Source organism: Fukomys damarensis, unplaced genomic scaffold (assembly GCF_012274545.1).
Source record: "Fukomys damarensis isolate Sample0158 unplaced genomic scaffold, DMR_v1.0_HiC HiC_scaffold_13, whole genome shotgun sequence".
NCBI classification, from domain to species: domain Eukaryota; kingdom Metazoa; phylum Chordata; class Mammalia; order Rodentia; family Bathyergidae; genus Fukomys; species Fukomys damarensis.
Window position 1 is genome coordinate 24972090 of NW_022900925.1, and position 17834 is coordinate 24989923.

Below are 17834 nucleotides of genomic sequence, written 5' to 3' on the forward strand. Positions count from 1 at the left end.
CTCCCAAGTGCTGGGATTACAGGCTGTTTTTTTTCTAATTGAGATGATTATTGTTTCATTTGTACTATAGGAAATAATACTGAGAGATTTTGTGTATACCCAGTTTTCCCTCAATGGTTGGTCACTCTTTACACACTTCTAGTATAATATATCATAAACCAGGATATTGCCCTTGGTAGGTCCACTGCTGTTTTTCTAGATCACACCAAATTTACTTTTACTGTTTTGTGTGAAGTGTATGCATTGTATTTTGTACAGTTTTGGCATATATATTTAACATGACTTTCAGAGTACTGAATAGTTTCCCATGTTGCCCTTTTATGATCAGACCTACCTCCTCCTGTGTTGGTACATTCACCTCTAAAGGGTATCTAGAGTATTTTCAATGGTCTGTCATAAATATATCATGTGAATAGTTAGCATTTTTCTGCTCTAGGTATCAAGCACGTTAATTATATGCTTAGTTTTAAAATTTATACAGAGAGAATGTCTTTAATTTTGACTAGATCCGTTTATAGATACTACTTTTTTTGTAAGATAAATACTTTGCAGTATTTTTCTGCCATCTACTTGACATGGGTTTAAAGAGCTAAAATTTTTTAGTTAAATGAGATCCGATCTGTCAAATTTTTAAATGGGTGATGTTCTTGGTAGTAAGATAAAGAACTGCCTGTCTCTGAATTCTGAATGTGTATTTTTCTGAGTTTTAGTTTTATATTATGAGGGTATAGTGGCCCCATAAAACCAATTATAAAGTCCTCTTTTCTCTTTTAATTAATGAAAGAGAAAGTCATTAGCTGTAGGGCTTTTGAGATGACTTATTTCATCTTAGTTGTGAATGTGTTAGCTTTTGGTTTTTTGAAGAGTTGGTCTATTTTTTCTAAGTTGTTGAATTTATTCATTTGTTTATTCATAGTATTGTCTTATTTATTATCTGCTTAATATCTGGATTTTTAGTGATATCCCCTATATCCTTCCTGGTGACGAATGACATGTTTTTTTGATTTTTTGAAGAATATTTTTGTTTTATAGCTTTATCTCATGTTCTGTCTTTAATTTCTGCTCTAATCTTTGTTATTTTCTTCTGTTTGCTTTGTTTGCTATTTCCATCTTCTTGTTCTCCTTGTTGTTCTTTTTTCTTCAGATTTTTTGGGAGTAGGAATTTATAATATTTGGTTCTTTTCTTATCTTCTATATAAGGACCTGGCAGAATAATTTTTTCATCAGTATTATCTATCTTAATGTCCTCTCACATATTTTGATACATTTTTGTTGTATTTTAATTTTCATTCAGCTTATTTTTAACCTCATTAAGCATTTTCTTTGACTCTTGGATTATTTAATGTGTTTAATTACCACTTATATTTAGGTATTTTTCCTGCCATTTTTCTGTTATTGATTTGTGTGATTGCATTATTTGTCAAGAACATATACTCTGTATGATTTTGTTTCTTTGAGGAAGAAAAGCTTATTTAAGATGTAAAAATAACTTTATTACTGTCTTTGATGGGCACTTTAAAAAATAGGTTATTGGCAAATATTTTATTTAAATCTAAAGACATTCATGTAGACTAAGGTATTTATTTCTAAAGCTTCAGACTCATCAGAAGTGTGAAAGCTTGAATTTAAACCTTGATTTTTCTCATCTTGTAATCATCTTCCCTTTAGATCTTCCTACCCTTTTTCCCCCTTTTTTCTGCTACTCATTTCATCTCTCCCCCCACCCCACCCTGTCTTTTCACTATTTAAATGCCCATGTCACATCAAATATAGTGACAGTGAAAGTAATTTACAAAACTAGATTATTTTAAGCTCTGATAGAAAGTTTGTTCAGGAGAAAAAAAAATCTAAGATTAACATCTGCATACATTTCTGTTATAAGTTGAGAATATAACCCTTCTACGTATTGGAGAGGGCACGTTGCTGTGCTTAATTGTGAAGAGTATTTTGAACTCTGTGTCTTACATTGCAGCATCCCCGTTTCCCTGATGCACTAACAGTCGCATCATTTAAAATAGGCCAGTTAACTTTTATTTGCTTTGCTAACTCCTTTATCACCAGCAAATTCCTATCAGTTGACAACTCTTTACAGATATTTTAGGGTTGACAAATTATGTTAGACATTAAGATTCATGCTTTAAAATTTCAGTCTTTCTCATTCCTTTGAAAAAAAGAATAAAGGAGGAATAGAAATGTCAGTTCCTAAAATGCCTTTTTGCTCAGCTCAGCTTAGTTTATCTTTGCTTTGCTTTGCTTTGCTTTTTTTGAGACAGAGTCTCTCTGTGTAGCTCAGTCTGGCCTTGAACTCGAAGCAATCCTCCTGGTTCAGTCTCCTGATGCTGGGATTACTGTTGTGCACCACCATGCCCACCTGAGACCCAACATTTCAATGAAAGCGTTTTTAGTAATTTTGAAAAATTAAAAGTTTTTGAAGTATGTGACATGGATGTCTCTAAATCTTGTATTTTTTTTTACACACATACTTTCCTTTTTCTATTTCTGTATATTTTTGTTAACTGTAACCTCATCTGATGGCGTGGACCATGGCAGCTTAGTTTTTGCTTTGTGGCAGTTGTCATCAGTTGCCATTTCTATAAGAACTCTTGGTTTGAGGTTTTTTTTATTATTATTCATGCACTGTCTGCTTTCTGGTTTTCTTTTTTACTAGGGTTGAATAGGGAGCCATTATTTGAGTCATTATGCATATGTTTTTGAGTAAAAAAACGTGCATTTAACAATGAGTTTTAAAAATCAGTGTTTATTTTTGTCATGATACAGGAAGTCTCATGCTGATTTTGAAATAGTTGCTCAATGATGCCTCCCCGCCCCCTTCAAGGCTATTTTAAAATGCCATTTTCTTGGGCATCATTTCAGAATCCAAGATGGTAGGATGGGAAAAGAACGTATCATCAGAGCTGGTTATTTTATTAGGAAACTTGGTTCTTTCCTAGAACTTGCCAGCCTCTGCTTGCTTTTGTCAGACTGATCACTCTCTATTGCAGTGAGTACCAACAGAATTGTGATCAGCCTACCCTCTCCATCTGCTAAATCACAGTTCTGAAGGTGGGGGCACAGGATCTGCATTTCTTAAAAATCGTCTAGTTGTTTCTCCTCCCTCTCTTCTTTCTTCCTCCCTTCTTCTTTTTGGAGTCAGGGTCTTCCTAAGTCACTGAATTGCCCAGCCTGAGCCTGAACTCACAATCCTCCCCACCCTCAGCCACCTGTTGTGTCATGAGTTTGATTCCCAGTATGGGGGAAAAAAACCAATACAGATAATACTCTCATAGTTGTACATTGAACACAACTATCTCATTCAAGACCATTTTCATCACTCCAAAATAAACCTTGTCCTTAGTAGCAAATACTCATCATTCCCTCCTGCTGGCCCTTGGCAATTGCTAATCAGTTTTGTATCTGTAGATTTGCTTATTCTGTGCATAGAATTATGTAGCCTTATGTCTGTGGCATTTTTTACCATGCACAATGTTTCAATTTCAATCCACCTTTAAGCAGAACTTCATTTCTTTCCATGGTTGAATAATATTCCATTGTATGGACATAACGCACTTTGCTGATCAATTCATCAGTTGGTGGACATTTGGGTTGCTTTCAGTCTTTGGTGCTTAAGACTAGTGATGTGACTGTTAATGTATAGATTTTCATGTGAACAGATTTTTTTTTTCTGATGGGCAGCTAGAAGTGAAATTGCTGATTATTCACACCAGAGAAACTATTCGGTATTTACACATGTGCGAATTATTTATTTCACTTAGGAGTATATCTTTAATATGTATCCATTTTCCTATGAATGAATCTATTTTCTCGTTCTTTATGGCTGAGTAATATTCCATTTTGTAGAAAAACCACATCTTCTTTATCCAGTTTCCAACGGATGGACAAATGGACTGAATAATCTGCAATAAAACGTAAGATCCTAATAAGATTACTGTCATTTAGAAATGGGAAAAAAGATGCTAAAGGTGTAAAGAAGGTGGGATGGGTAGGGGAAGGGTAATAAGGGAAAAGAAAAAAATGTGAGATAATGAAAAGATGAAAATAAAGTGTTTGTAGATGGGGAGGGGAGGAGGGGGTGAAGGGAGGGCAGGGGTAAGGGGAAAAAATGAGAATCAAGACTTGTCATGTAGAGGTAGAAGATCCCAACAATGAATGTAACTGTAGTGTATCCCTAAAATGTACCAATAAACTCAATTAAAGCTGAAAAAAAAAAAGGAAGTGAAATTGCTGGGGCATATGAAAACTCTATGATTTGTTTTTTGTTGGTGTTGATACTAGAGATTAAACCCATGGACTTTACACTGAACTACATCTCCAGCCCCACCCTTCCTTTTTAAAAATTTGAGGCAAGTTATTGTATTGTTGCCTAGGTTGGACATGAATTTGTGATCCTTCTGCCTCAGCCTCCTAGAATGCTGAGAATGATTACCTTTCTTTCTTTTTTTTTTGGTACTGGGAAGAATGGTTAACTTTGTTTTGGTATCGGGGCTCTAACTCAGGACCTAATGCTTGTGAGGTAGGTGCAGAGCCTCTGAGCTAAATCCCCAGCCCATTGATTAATGTTTTTAAACATTTTCTGAGTGGTTGCACCATGTACATCTCCCCCAAGAAATATATAAGGGTTCTGATTTGTACACATCCTCATTAGCACTTATTTTTTTCTTTTAACCATTCTTATGGGTAAGAAGTGATGTATCTGAGGTTTTGATTTACATTTCCCTAATGTCAGTGATTCTTTGATAACTTTTAATTGAGTTCTTTATATTATTGAATTGTAAATTATTTAGATACTACATCTTTATCAGATGTCTTACAAATACCTCCAGTCTTGTGGTTTGACTTTCTAAGTAGTATCCTTTGATGTGCAAAAGTTTTTAATGTTGAAGTATAATTTATCTGCTCTGTCTTGTGTTGCTTTTAGGTGCATGGACTGTGTTAGGTGTATATTAATGGAGTAATCTGGTAGACAGATGGTAGTAGTTTAGTCCCTGTTAGTAGAAGTGAAAACAGAAATACTTGAACAGTTGGAATATATTTTTATGATAAAATGACAACTGTATATATTGCTTATTAAGTGCTAGGCATTATTTTTAAGTCTTCTACATATTAATTCATTAGAACTAACAACCCTATGAGATTTCTTTATTATGGTTTTTATTTTTTGCAAATGCAGAACTTCAGAGTTGTTAACTTACTCTCCCATGGTCATGTAGGTAACTAAGCATAGATATATTTACTATTATATACCAGCTCTAGGAAGCATAGAGTAATATGTAGGGCTTTGTATTCATAGCACTATTTATTTTCCTATGTTTTCACAACCTTTTATACAATATTCATAGATTACTTTGCATATCAAATAGGCTATTTTAATGTAATCTGATATAAAATTATGTATGCATGCACACGTGTATTTTTATTATACTTTTAAATAGATAATATAAATCCATTTATGCATTTAGAGATGCTTAGAAAGATATATTTCAAGATACTGAGAAATAGTTGTCTCTAGGTTTTTTGGATTTATGTTTCTGTATTTTTTTCACGTTTAGATACATTTCTGAAATACTTATGTGTTCTTGTATTGAATATAGCTGTATTCATTTTGAATACCAAGCAAAACCAAATGTCTGCAACTGAATTTTTAAATTACATTTATTATGTTAATCTCATATTCCTAACCCATGTCATGTGTGGATTCTTCTTTTAGCTTTATCAAGGATATATATATTTTTTTTTCCATTGTTCTCTATTGACTCTTCTATATCATAGAAATTCTAATTTTCAACCTGAGAACATCTTACCCTTTGTTGATTTGGGCGTTAGGTTTATGAGGTTTTTTTCTACTTCACATTCTTTCTTGACCACAATGTAGATGTATAATATGATTTAGCGAACTATGGTCAATGGCCCCCTGGCTGTTTCTTATGTACAGTACTATCCACCTGAAATTGTTCTAATAGATGAATTTCACAATATAATAACACTAACTTTGAACCTCTGTTATGTAAAATATTATTCTCTGAAAATGAATTTCATTCTTCCCACTGGAAGGCTTGTTACAAAAATATTTTAGTAAGTTCATTATATTTTTAAAATTTCATCAGTAAGATTTTTCATATTTTTTTTCTATTTTTATTACCTACATATAATACCTTTGGTTTTGCTTCCTTGCCTGCAGGGCCTAACTTTTTACAATTTGACTGTCTATAGAAGAAGTCTGCCAACCTCAGTTCAGGTTTGCTGATCTCAGTCCTTAAAGAAATCCACACTGGTTTGGTGCCCATAGACATCCCCTGCTTTAGTTCAGTAGCATTTTGAAATGTGGCCTGCTGGGAGCATATTCCCTTTGTTACCCAAAACTGCTTAGTTCCTGAGTTACAAAGTAGTAGTGTTTTCAAAAAATAGGGATAGAAATACGTTTGTTTCCTAATTTTGAGAGCAGGATTTCGGATGGTAACAGGAGCATATAATTGTTTATCTCCTGTTTATCACGAGTACATGGTAAATGTTATTTTTCATGATGTTTACTACTACTGTACTGCTAAATTAGTGAGACTCTCCATAGAGCTGTCCTGTTTTTTGATGAGAAAATGTTTAGTTAGAAATACCATGGCTTTTAATAGTATATGAAAAACCACCTGGCTAGCTCATTAATACCAACAGATATATCCATTGTCCTTCTGTGGGCAGGTGATTTGTTATCCTCTGTAATGTTGAAGGATTTAGTTTCTCTAATTTGCCTGACAGCTAACGTCTTTAGCACCCCTTCTCTGCTCACTCATATGTCTTCAGGGTCATGCCGCAGAATCGCTTCTCTAATAGCAGTTTTCTAAGTTGTATTAGATGGAATTCTGCCTTCCCTGCCTTGATACTGATTGTTAATGCCACCTCATATCACATGTAGTCTAAAATGGAAGAAAGAAATACCTTTTCATCGATATAAATGTTCTGGAAAAAGATTTTAGAAAACAGTGTGGGTGGATTATACATCACTAAATAAGCCTAATGATGTTTTTCTTTATATATTTGATTCTTCAGGCAGAAGTGTTAGTTTGATATTATGATATTAAAATTTTCTGTTACTGTATATAATATCTCTTTTCTAGCTTCTGCTGTTCATACTTTTCTTTTGCACCTCTCCTTTCTTTACTACAGTGTTCACTCTTTAAATAGGGTCTTTAATCCATTTAGAAAAGTTAGTTAATGCTATGGATTTAGCTCAGTTCCACCACCTGCCTTGCAAGTGCAAGGTCCCAAGTTCAATCCCCGCTACCAAAAGAAAGAGAGCGAGAGAGAGAGAGAGAGAGAGAGAGAGAGAGAGAGACAGTCAGTTAAGCTGAAAATTGTTATAAGCAAACTGCAGAAGTTGAAGCAAATGTGGAAGAACTTTTTATGTGAAATGCCAAAATTGTTGGTAGTTAAATGCCAGCTTTTACGTAGTTCATTAACATATCATTTTGATATGTGACAGTAATCTAGAAGAGTAGCCACGTGGCTGAACTTTTGGTTTTCATAGCAGTAGAATCACAGTGAAGTTGTCTTGCTAAATAAGATAAAAATTTTTATTCAAGAGGTTTCAGACCCCTTTCCAAATTTGTGCTTTGATGAATACATACAGCTTTTGTTCACAGTAAATATGAGATATCATTTAAGATTTTAATCTTGAGTTTAGACTTATTTGAAGTTCTGATATATTGGAATTTTACTTAATTTATGTTGTTATAATGAAAGTTAATAGGCCTGACGTTCACACATGTTTATACACACAGATACATAGTTTTCATGTTAAATTCCTCTCTGAGATGTCCTTGTACCTCTATGATTTTCCTTGTCTGGGTTCCCCTCTGCCCCTGTCTCAACCTGCTTTATTATTTGTAAAGCACTATTTGACAGTTGTGTGCTAGAAAACTTGTATATGTCAGTGATGGAAACCTAAGACATTTGTGGACAGCCTTCCTTTTTAGAAGCTATGTGCACAATGCATAGAACAGGCTGATGATGTATTTGGTGATAGAGTACATGCTAAGTATGCATGAGACCTTGGGTTGGGTTCCCAGCACGCACACCCTACCTTAGAGCAATAACAAATTTTACTTGACTTTAATTTTATGGAAAAAGTGCACGGAGATATTTTTGCTCAAGTTAAACTTCAGACCTTGAAACTGATTAAATTAGAGATGGTAAATTAAAATTGTTACTTCAAATACCAAAGAATTTAATTCATTGTATAAATCTAAAATAAATTAGTGATTAATTTTCCCTAGATCAGATCTGTAAGCAGCCAGTTCCTTTTGTAAAGTCTCCCAGACCTCGGAACGTGACTGTATTTTACATTTTCTCTTTGTTATGGCAGGACAAGGGCAGAGTTGCATGGACGCAGTAGATAGTAGAGATGGTATATCATGCAAAATCCAGTGGCACCTGATTGAAAAACTTTGCGACTCTCTGCAGATATATGAATATCGTCTTTGTCATTGTAATGGTTGTTGTTGTTGGGTGTGTGTTTAGAGTGTTTTAATACCTTCTTTCTTCTGCACCCCATCGCTGTTTGGGGTGTTTATCCCTGAATATGATGTGAATTCCTACCTAACTTCCCTATAGCTAGCCACGTCCCCTACCACCATTGTACTCCTCTACATTTTACTTGCATTTTTTCAAAATTGAAATCTCCTCTCACTACTTCTCAAATAAAACCCAAATACTTCTGGCTTTTTGCTGACTTCTGGGGAGCTTCCAAAGAACTTACCTACCACTTCTACCTTATGTTTGTATATAAAATGGAGTATCTAAATAGATTTAAATTAGAGTGGGTTTCTCCTTTTAAGTAAGAATATCATACTTAAAACCAAATTCCAGGCTGGGCACAGTGACATCTCTGTTAATGCCATCAGCTCTAGAGGCTGAGGCAGGAGGATTGCAAGGTCATGGACCACCAGGGCAGCTCACTGAGACCCTGTCTCAAACTCAAAACAAAACAAAAATAATAATAAATAATGACAAAAAGACAGCTAAATTCCTTGGTCCAGAGGTATTCTAAGACTTTTTCTGTGTAATTATTCCTTATTCTCTGAGTCATTATCTTCCAGTGAGAAGTGAACACCTGTTCATCGAAGCAGAGTCTATTTTCCTTCTTGTTGCCACTGTGCCTGTGTACTTGAAAGTTATTTTACTTCCTATGTATTATCTTTTAATAAATTAATTATGTGTCTTAGCTTCCTATTAAACTGCAATAACATGGATTTTCATCCCTAGTGTTTAGGATGGTGTATAATTAATATTTGAGTAAATGATTGAGTTAAGAGCTTTTCATTGTAGTATATAACTTTTAAGTTTTACCATTCTATGCTTACTAGAAAGCCTTTTAGGAAATACTCCTAATTTTTTTTACAATTCTTTATGAAATCAGATGCCTAGATCCTGTTTTCTGAGTTGGTACTCCATGCAGAAAGAAACAGAATTCCCTTTTCTAAATTTTATAGATCCCTGATGTGGAGTTTTGATTGATATTCATTGTGAAACTCTTACTGATTAAACAAAAATTTTCATTTACTAACCTATTCTTAGGTAAATTTCCGCATGAGACAGTTATTTCTGTTACTGTTTGGTGATATGTTATACTCTCAGCAGAATCCATATAATTTCAGCTATGTTTGTGTCTTGTCTCATCTCTAGGTTCAGGACATCTGCTTCAGCCATGACTGTCGCTGGGTTGTGGTTAGTACCCTCCGGGGTACCTCGCATGTTTTCCCTATCAACCCTTATGGTGGCCAGCCTTGTGTTCGTACTCATATGTCACCACGAGTAGTGAATCGCATGAGCCGTTTCCAGAAAAGTGCTGGGCTGGAAGAGATTGAACAAGAGCTGACGTCTAAGCAAGGAGGTCGCTGTAGCCCTGTTCCAGGTCTATCCAGCAGCCCTTCTGGCTCACCCCTGCATGGTAAACAGTTTCTCTCTCTGTACTGCTCCCTTCAGTCTTCCTTGACTGTGTTTTTAGTTTTAGGGCGCTAAGGCAAAATAAAAATTTTTGCAATCCGTTCATGGACTAGCAAGATCTTAAACTCATTTAAAACATTCTTATTTATTAAATCATTAGTGAGCTTAAGCCATTATAGTAATGATGATCTTTACCATGCTCCCTAACTAAGGATATAAGTTTTGGTATCATGCTTATATAATTTCAAATACTTTCATAACTTTAAAGAACTGATCTACATTTCCGCATATGTCTTCCAGAACATTCTGTCTGGAATGGGCGTACTGTAGTTCATTCAGAAATACTCATTATTACAAAAGAATAGTCATTAGTCATGTATACTTCAGATAGAGCAGTCATTATATTTTATTTTAAAGTACACTCTGTGGGATTTATGCCAGTATGTTATAGGAAAAAGAAGTAAAGATGTATCTCAGAAATTTATCCTGGTGCAAATAATTACATAACCATTATGCTGGTCAGTAAGTGGAACCTTATCAAAGTGTCTTTTCTGTGCCCTTTCTCTATAATATTAAGCCATGGTTCAGGTTTTTATGGTATTCGCTTGCTTATTTTTTATAAATAGTTCTATTTTTTGTTTGTTTGTTTGTTTGTTTTGGTACCAGGGATTGAACTTGGATCCTTGCGCTTACAAGGCAGGCCACCGAACCACTGAACTAAATCCCCTGCCCAATAGTTCTATTTCTAAGGAAGTATCCTAAATGTTGTTTTTCATATTTATATGAATGGAATTGTAGAATATTTATATTCTAGTACATTTAATTTTTAGATATTATATTCATAAGATTCATTCATGTTATTACAGGTAGATTTAGTTTATTTCTTTTGTTTGCTTTGATAATTGTTCTATGTGGTGAAAAATTATTTTAGTCACTGTACAAAACTATTTTAAGTGTCTCTGACCTGACAGGTTTTTGAGTCTGTGTTTAAAATTCTTCACTTATTCCTTTGTGCAGATCTGTTTCCATCCATTTATCCTTTCTAATATTGTTCATGTACATTTGTATGGTTTCTAGTTTGGAGTTTTTCTAATGATACAATGAAAATTTTTCTACTGTTTCTTGGTATAAATGTATACTTATTTTAGAGTGGAAATTCTCAGTCATTACATTTGTTAATCTTAATCTTTGTAAGTAATATCAGAGTGATTATACCATTTCAGTCTCTTCAGAATGCCTTAACATGTGGGTGCTGAATTACTCTTTTCCTGAGTATTGCATCTTTTTAATGATAACCATTTTAGGTTTTCAAGATTGAGGTATTGTTCTGAGCATAGTGGCACACACTTGTAATCCCCTTCACTTAGGTTGCTAAGGTAGGAGGACGACAAGTTCAAGACAAGCCCGGGTAATTTATTGAGCCTCTGTCTCAAAATAAAAAGAGAGACATTGATAGATAAAGAAGGATTTGTAGACCTTCCGTTTGTATATCATCACAGTATATTCTTGCATGTCTTTTTTCCCCTCCCATTCTTCCTTTTTCATTAAGCAAACCACATAACAGCTTTTATCCTAGATTTTGGGCACAGGGTACACAAAAAATTAAAGTTATTCTTGTCCTCATACGTCTTTCACTTCAAGAGAAAGATAGACATTAAATGGCTATACGCAAATACCTTTCAGTATATTTTGGTGAAGGTTGCAATGAAAGATTGTATCGTTTGTAAAAGGACAGTAGTTGAAGAGTAATTACAGATTTCCAAATCAAAATATACCCCTTTCTCCTACCTTTATTGATTTCATTGTTTTCATAATTTCGTAGAAATTTCAAAAGAGGAGATTCCACACTCTTTGACAGTACTTAAAATTTTAATTTTCTTTTATAAGGCAGGGATTTCAGGAGGCATCCCCCCCACACCCAGTAGCATGTGTCAGAATGTTACTCTCTCAGAATTTCACCATCATGTGTGTAGATTTTGGAAGCATAGACTTTAGAGTGATGGTCATTTTTCTTCATTTTCTGTTTGTCTTACATATCAAAACAAAGTGGGCATTGTTGTTGGTTAATTCTAAAAATTACATGTTTACAAGTTTGTGTGAGTAAACAGTCCGATGCTGGTAAAAAACAATGTAAACCTTTAAACAGAGAGGGAGTCATCTTGAAAATGAATCATGTTTTGGCGATAATACTGTTGTTGTCTGTGCTCTTTTTAGCAAAGTAAAGGAAACTTTTAATAACAATTGATATAGGGGTGTTTCCTTTTTACTTTTTGGAGGCAATCCAGTTTAGGTTAGGATTATTTTATCTGTTTGCTTTTTTTCCAGAGGATGTTTATTTATTTGAAATATATTCTTTCTAAATATCTCTTGCATTTCCTAGCCTGTGCCAGGACCTTAGTGTAGATGAGCACTTAAGTTGAAATTCATAGACAGAGACAGGAAAAACAATTCGATCTGTATATTCACTACCCTTTGACCAAAAGTAAGCCTTACTTTTCAGTAAGAGTGTAGAAAACATATGCTAATAATATTAGCTGTACTTGTGACATTGTTACCAATAAAAAACACAGATGTTTTCATATCACAGTATATATGAAATGTATGTCTTGAATTACTGAGTATTTCTTCAGATATCGTTTATACTTATTGCTTTCAAATAATTACATATGATTGTAATATTAAGTTGAATTTCTTTATGTCTCTATAGTACATTTTAATATAATCATTTTCATTTTAAATATGCACATTATAGTCCATGCATTTATGACTGTTATTCAGAAAAAGAATGCACAAACTTTCCTGTTCAAGTAGCCTCCGATATAACAATGATTATGAATTTCTGTTCATGACCTAACCATTTCTCCTATCATACCGCAAGTATTTCCTCTGTTAACCTTAGGATCTGCTAGTTTTGTGCTTAAAACCAGTGTCTCACTGTGCTGCTAGAATGCTAGAGAATGTCCCATCGTATTTCCAACTTTTTGTTTCACTATACCTAGATTTCTTTACTTTTCTATGAATATATCCCTTATTTGTTTTTTTCTTTTCTGTATACACACTTTTCTTGAAATAATTTTTATTTTTTAGAATGCCTACTCAACTAGCTAGAATATCACTTAGTCCCTTAAGTCTTCCTTTGATGTTGTAAATATGTAAACCTCAGCACTGGTATACTGTATGTGTTTCTGTCCTGCAGTAATATGGGAACTATTCTTGTCTGTCTGCATCTCATGTTATATTGACCTCCATAATGACAGAGGCTTGTTTTTTGTATTTATCTTGGCACCTTGCATATTAGTTGGTAAAATGTAGACTGTAAGGCTTTTATCATCTTTAAATGTTATTTTAAGAAAAACAAGTGGGATTTAAATCATTGCTTGGCAGAATGAAGAAATTTTCATTTGTAATGACTTTAGGTTTCAGTTTAATAAAATGTAAGATGCAATCATTTTTTCAGCAATTATGAATTACTGTTTGTTATGTCTAGGCACTGTTTTGAGCTCTAGGAATACAAAAGTGAACAAAAGTGGACAATGTTCCTGTTTCTATGCAGCCATGGAGAAGAGGAAAGAGTGGAAATGGAACAGGAAATGCCGGGAGAGGTTGGCTATATCAAATTGGTATCCTTGTTGTAGGCCTTATAGATGACATTTCAGTAAAAAATGGCAGTGAGGGAGAAAATGATGTGGATACCAAGAGCTGGTGGGAATATGCCAGAAGTTAAAAAACAAAAACAAACAAACAAACAAAAAACAAGGAGGCTAAAAAAACAGTGTGCAAGATGCATAACAGGTGATGAGCTCAGAGCAGGTAGCGTGGTCAGGTTGTGTCAGCCTTTGACTTAATGAGAAGGGAAGGGTGTGGAGGGTTTGGAGAATAAGCATGAAATGACGAAGCTGGTTTTTGACACCACTCAAGTGGAAATCTGGATGGAGGAAGCGCAGTCTCTAAGTGGACAAGAGTAGAAACCTAGTGAAGACACTTTGAGTATTGGAAAAATCCAGGCAAAAGAACATGAGGTTTGAAGCAGGTTATTTATAGTGACGTTGGTCGAAGTCACTGGCTACTTGATTTCTTCTATAGTAGGATTTTTATAGTAGGACCACCAGTGTTTCTGGTTTATTTTATGATCAAGTGTGGAAAAAAAAGATGAGCCAAGGTGACTCGTAAGGCTTTTTACCTGAGTAGCTGGAAGAGTGGTCTTGCCACCATCTGAAATAAGGAATGCTATGGGTTTAGCAGATTTGTGGATGGGAATGGGATGAGTTTTTGTCATATTAAATATAAGTTGCATCTTCGAATACAATTAGTAATATTGGTTAATTAGTAATTGGTTAAAGTAGTATTGGTTATCTGTGCCTGAGATTCATTGGAAAGCGTTCATTTATATGGAGAGAAAGGCATAGCCGATAGTTGAAAGTGAAAGTAGGATGAGATGGCCTGATGCGGGATTATAAATGAGAGGTGTTCTGGAACTGGCCCTGGGGCTGTCCAACAAGTGGAAAAACATGTGTGAGAAGTCTTAGAGGCTATAGTAAATAAAATTGGGGTGGGGGAGGAAGGAAAAGGGAATATGAATGTGTTAGATTCTTCTTAGAGGTCAATTAAGGTAAGAAGTAAGAAAATGACGGCATTAAATGTTTCACATAGGAGATGTGTAACTTGTTATAACAGTTTTGGTGGACTAGCGGAGGCATCATTTGAGAGTATTTTAGTAAGAGGAATTGGCAATACCACTTCTTTTTAGCGTCTGTACGCAGTATTCATTTTCCCATTCTGAGACTGTTTATAGCCTTCATTTGATGGTTTATTGTAATTATTTATTTTTGTTGATTGAGAGTTTCCTAGATATAGACCACATCGTAATTGTAAATACAAAGCAACCACATATTGCAGCCTTATATGATTTCACCTACTTGCAAGAATCAATAATAGTGTGATGTTTCTTGACTTCTCTTTTCACATCATTGTTTACTTGTGGACTGAAGTTTCCATGAGTGTGTTTTAATTTTTGCCAAGGAAAATCAATCATGTGCACTGTAGGTCTGCTTTAAATTTTATGCCTCATATGATGTAGAATATATAAATAGTATATACATGTTAAATGGGGGAAAATCTTCTTTTAGGATAGTTTAGTACCTGCGTTTTTGCTGATTTTATGGATTTTATTGTTTCAGCTCAGATGCAGTCTTATTTCCAATCTGTTGTTTTAAAGTGTAACATTTTCTTGGTGAATTTGTTTTCCTCTTAATCCATCCATTATCTTTCTAAACGTTTTGACATTGAGTGTACACCAAAAGCAGATGTATTTTAAATATTTTTCATGACATTTGCTGTAGTTTCTCAGAGTTTGCAGAAGAGTTCTTTACATGAAGTGTAAGGAAAAGAATGGCTTTCATGAAAACAAGATGTTTTCTTTTAAAAATCACTAATTAGAGAAACTATTAGAAAAGATAGTTTAATTATTGTTTTCAAGTAGATTTTAATTTTAGAAAAGTTTAGTTTCATAGCAAAATTGAGAGGATAGTACAGGTACCATTGTTTTGGGAGAAATAGCAACCTGTGGAAACTCTTTTAAAACTCCAGATGCTATGCCTATAAATTACACTTTTAAATTGCGATAATTCTAAGGTATACTTTTAAACTTCTACAAATGCTTTATTAAGTACACTATTCCGATATTTTATTTTTTGTATTTTCTCTTGTGAATGCCGTGTTTTTTCTCTCTAAATTTGGCTTTAAAATAAATGTCTATTAATGTACTTAGCACTCGAAGCTAAGCCAGAATACTATTTTTTATTTTGCTTTTTGCTACTCATGAAATATTTTACTTTTCATGCATTTTCTTACTTTGGTAAATTTATGCACATCGGTTCAAAATAGTTTTGGTTTTAAATGGTTAATGAAACAGGCCTGTAGAGGGCAATATTTTCTCAGCTTTTCTGTAATTGCAGTAAAGGCAAGCTGGTTTGAATGTGGGAATACTGTGAATGTTGACGTCTTCTCAGATTTTATAGTAACCCTTCTTTCTTTTTATTATGACTTATTTTTTAAAGTCTTCTTAGAGAATTGGACTTTGGTAATATATTACTATCAATTAATATCTTCTATGAATATTATATCTAAATATCTAGTTCCTATGAGTGTATTTAGATAGTGGAATAGAGGCACATCTTTCAGTTATATCGTTAGGATAAGTAGCTTCAATGTGTTCTAAAACGTGTTTCTTTGTCTTTCTATATATTGCAACTCAAGGCTTTTTTAGTCTAAATATTATGCTATCAGAGGGGTGAAGTTCTATCACTGAGCCACTGAATCATTATTATGGCCTATAATCTCTTTGCTTTTCTGTTAAAATTGTGTAGCATTGATTGTTGTGGGTTTTTTTAATGCAAATTTCTTTTCTATCAAATGTATACATTCAGTATAAAAATCAAATATCATTTTATAATGAAATGTAAGGCAGTTCTCTTGTCCTTCTGTCCCTCTCCATGCTGTCATTTCCCAAAGGCCTCATCTTTTGACTTTTCATAAAATTTTTTAGCTGTTTTTTTTTCCTCTCCACTTTCTGGAAATCCTGTTGGTTGAATAATGGATCTACTACATTGGACTTCTAACTTTAAAAAAATAATTTTTTTATTTTATGGGGGCATCTTTATAACTTCTAATCTTGTTGCAGTTTTATTTGTGGAATGTTTTTAATATTTTATTTGAATGTTTCTTTTAGTATTGCCTCCTTTGCTTAATTGTCTATTTCACACAGTAGATCCTGAACCCTGGACCTTTGTACTGAGCTACAACTCTAGCCCTTTTAAATTTTTTATTTTCATGCAGGTTCTTGTAATGCTTCTAAGTTGCCCAGACTGGGCACCAAACTGTGATGCTCCTGCTCAGCCTGTGACAGTGCTGGGATTGCAGATGTATATCACCATGCCAGGCTCTTTTTCTTATTTTATCGATGTCATATTGTTTAGTTCTTTGAGAGAGAGGTTTTTTTTAAATATGCTTTTGCTCCTTATATTCTTATTTCTTCCAAATTCCTTTTTTGTTTGTTTGTTTGATCTTTTTGTTTCATATGAGAATAGCGGTTCTCAGCCCTGCTTTTACATTTGTACTTAACCTAGGTAGATTCAAAAAGTATTGATGATTAAAATTTTGTCAGACTGATTAAGCGACAATGCTGATGTCAGTGTCTGGGAATTCTTGACTGGTCATTTTTATTTTTAATTTTATTATTTATTAGCTCATTTTTGTTCATCCAATCAACAATGCAGTAATAAGGAATTGATTGGGAGCTCTTTAAATGTAGAAAGGCATACCATCATATAGGGCCCATCAGGTAGGACTGCCTATGTAATGGTTAATAGCTTTTCACTTAGATTAATCAACTTCCTCATAAAGGAATCTTCCTCCCTCCTCTTTAAAGTGATACTGGAGTAGTGAAGATTTTTTGGCAATAAACTTAAAAGTTGGTTTTCAGGGAATTGAAGGAGGTGTATTATTTTAGTCTAGTGATTAGAATAATAAAAGGATCTGGAAAAATCTGCTTGCATATTACTGTTGCCTTTTCAGGAAGGAAAATAATTAAGAATTATGGTCTGATCCCAGTGAAATAGAAATATTTCTATGGAAACCTGAAAATGAAATTTTTAGTTATTGGAGGGAAAAAGTAAAAACTATATATTAATAACCATAACTGCATAAGGGCTTGAATGTTTGTTTACCTTTCTGTACTTGTCAAAAAGAGATATGAAATATTTTTCACCTTTTGGTTTTGAAAAAAATTAGAGGGGAAGAAGCAAGAGGGTAACCAGTGTCTTGATGATAGAGACAAATAAATAGATTTAGAAATTATCTTTTTTTTTTTTTTTTTTTTTTTTTGT

The 17834-nt window shown here is 33.8% G+C and overlaps 1 protein-coding gene across 9 annotated transcripts in view; it reads left to right on the top strand.

Moving 5' to 3' along the window:
• Positions 1-17834, top strand: part of Bcas3 (BCAS3 microtubule associated cell migration factor) — a 530094-nt gene that overhangs the window by 186180 nt on the left and 326080 nt on the right. For all 9 annotated transcript variants that reach the window (XM_010626745.2, XM_010626749.2, XM_010626748.2 and 6 more), the window contains exon 15: positions 9691-9955. In XM_010626745.2, coding sequence (XP_010625047.1) covers positions 9691-9955 — 265 coding nt within the window. The remainder of the gene's footprint in view (positions 1-9690; positions 9956-17834) is intronic.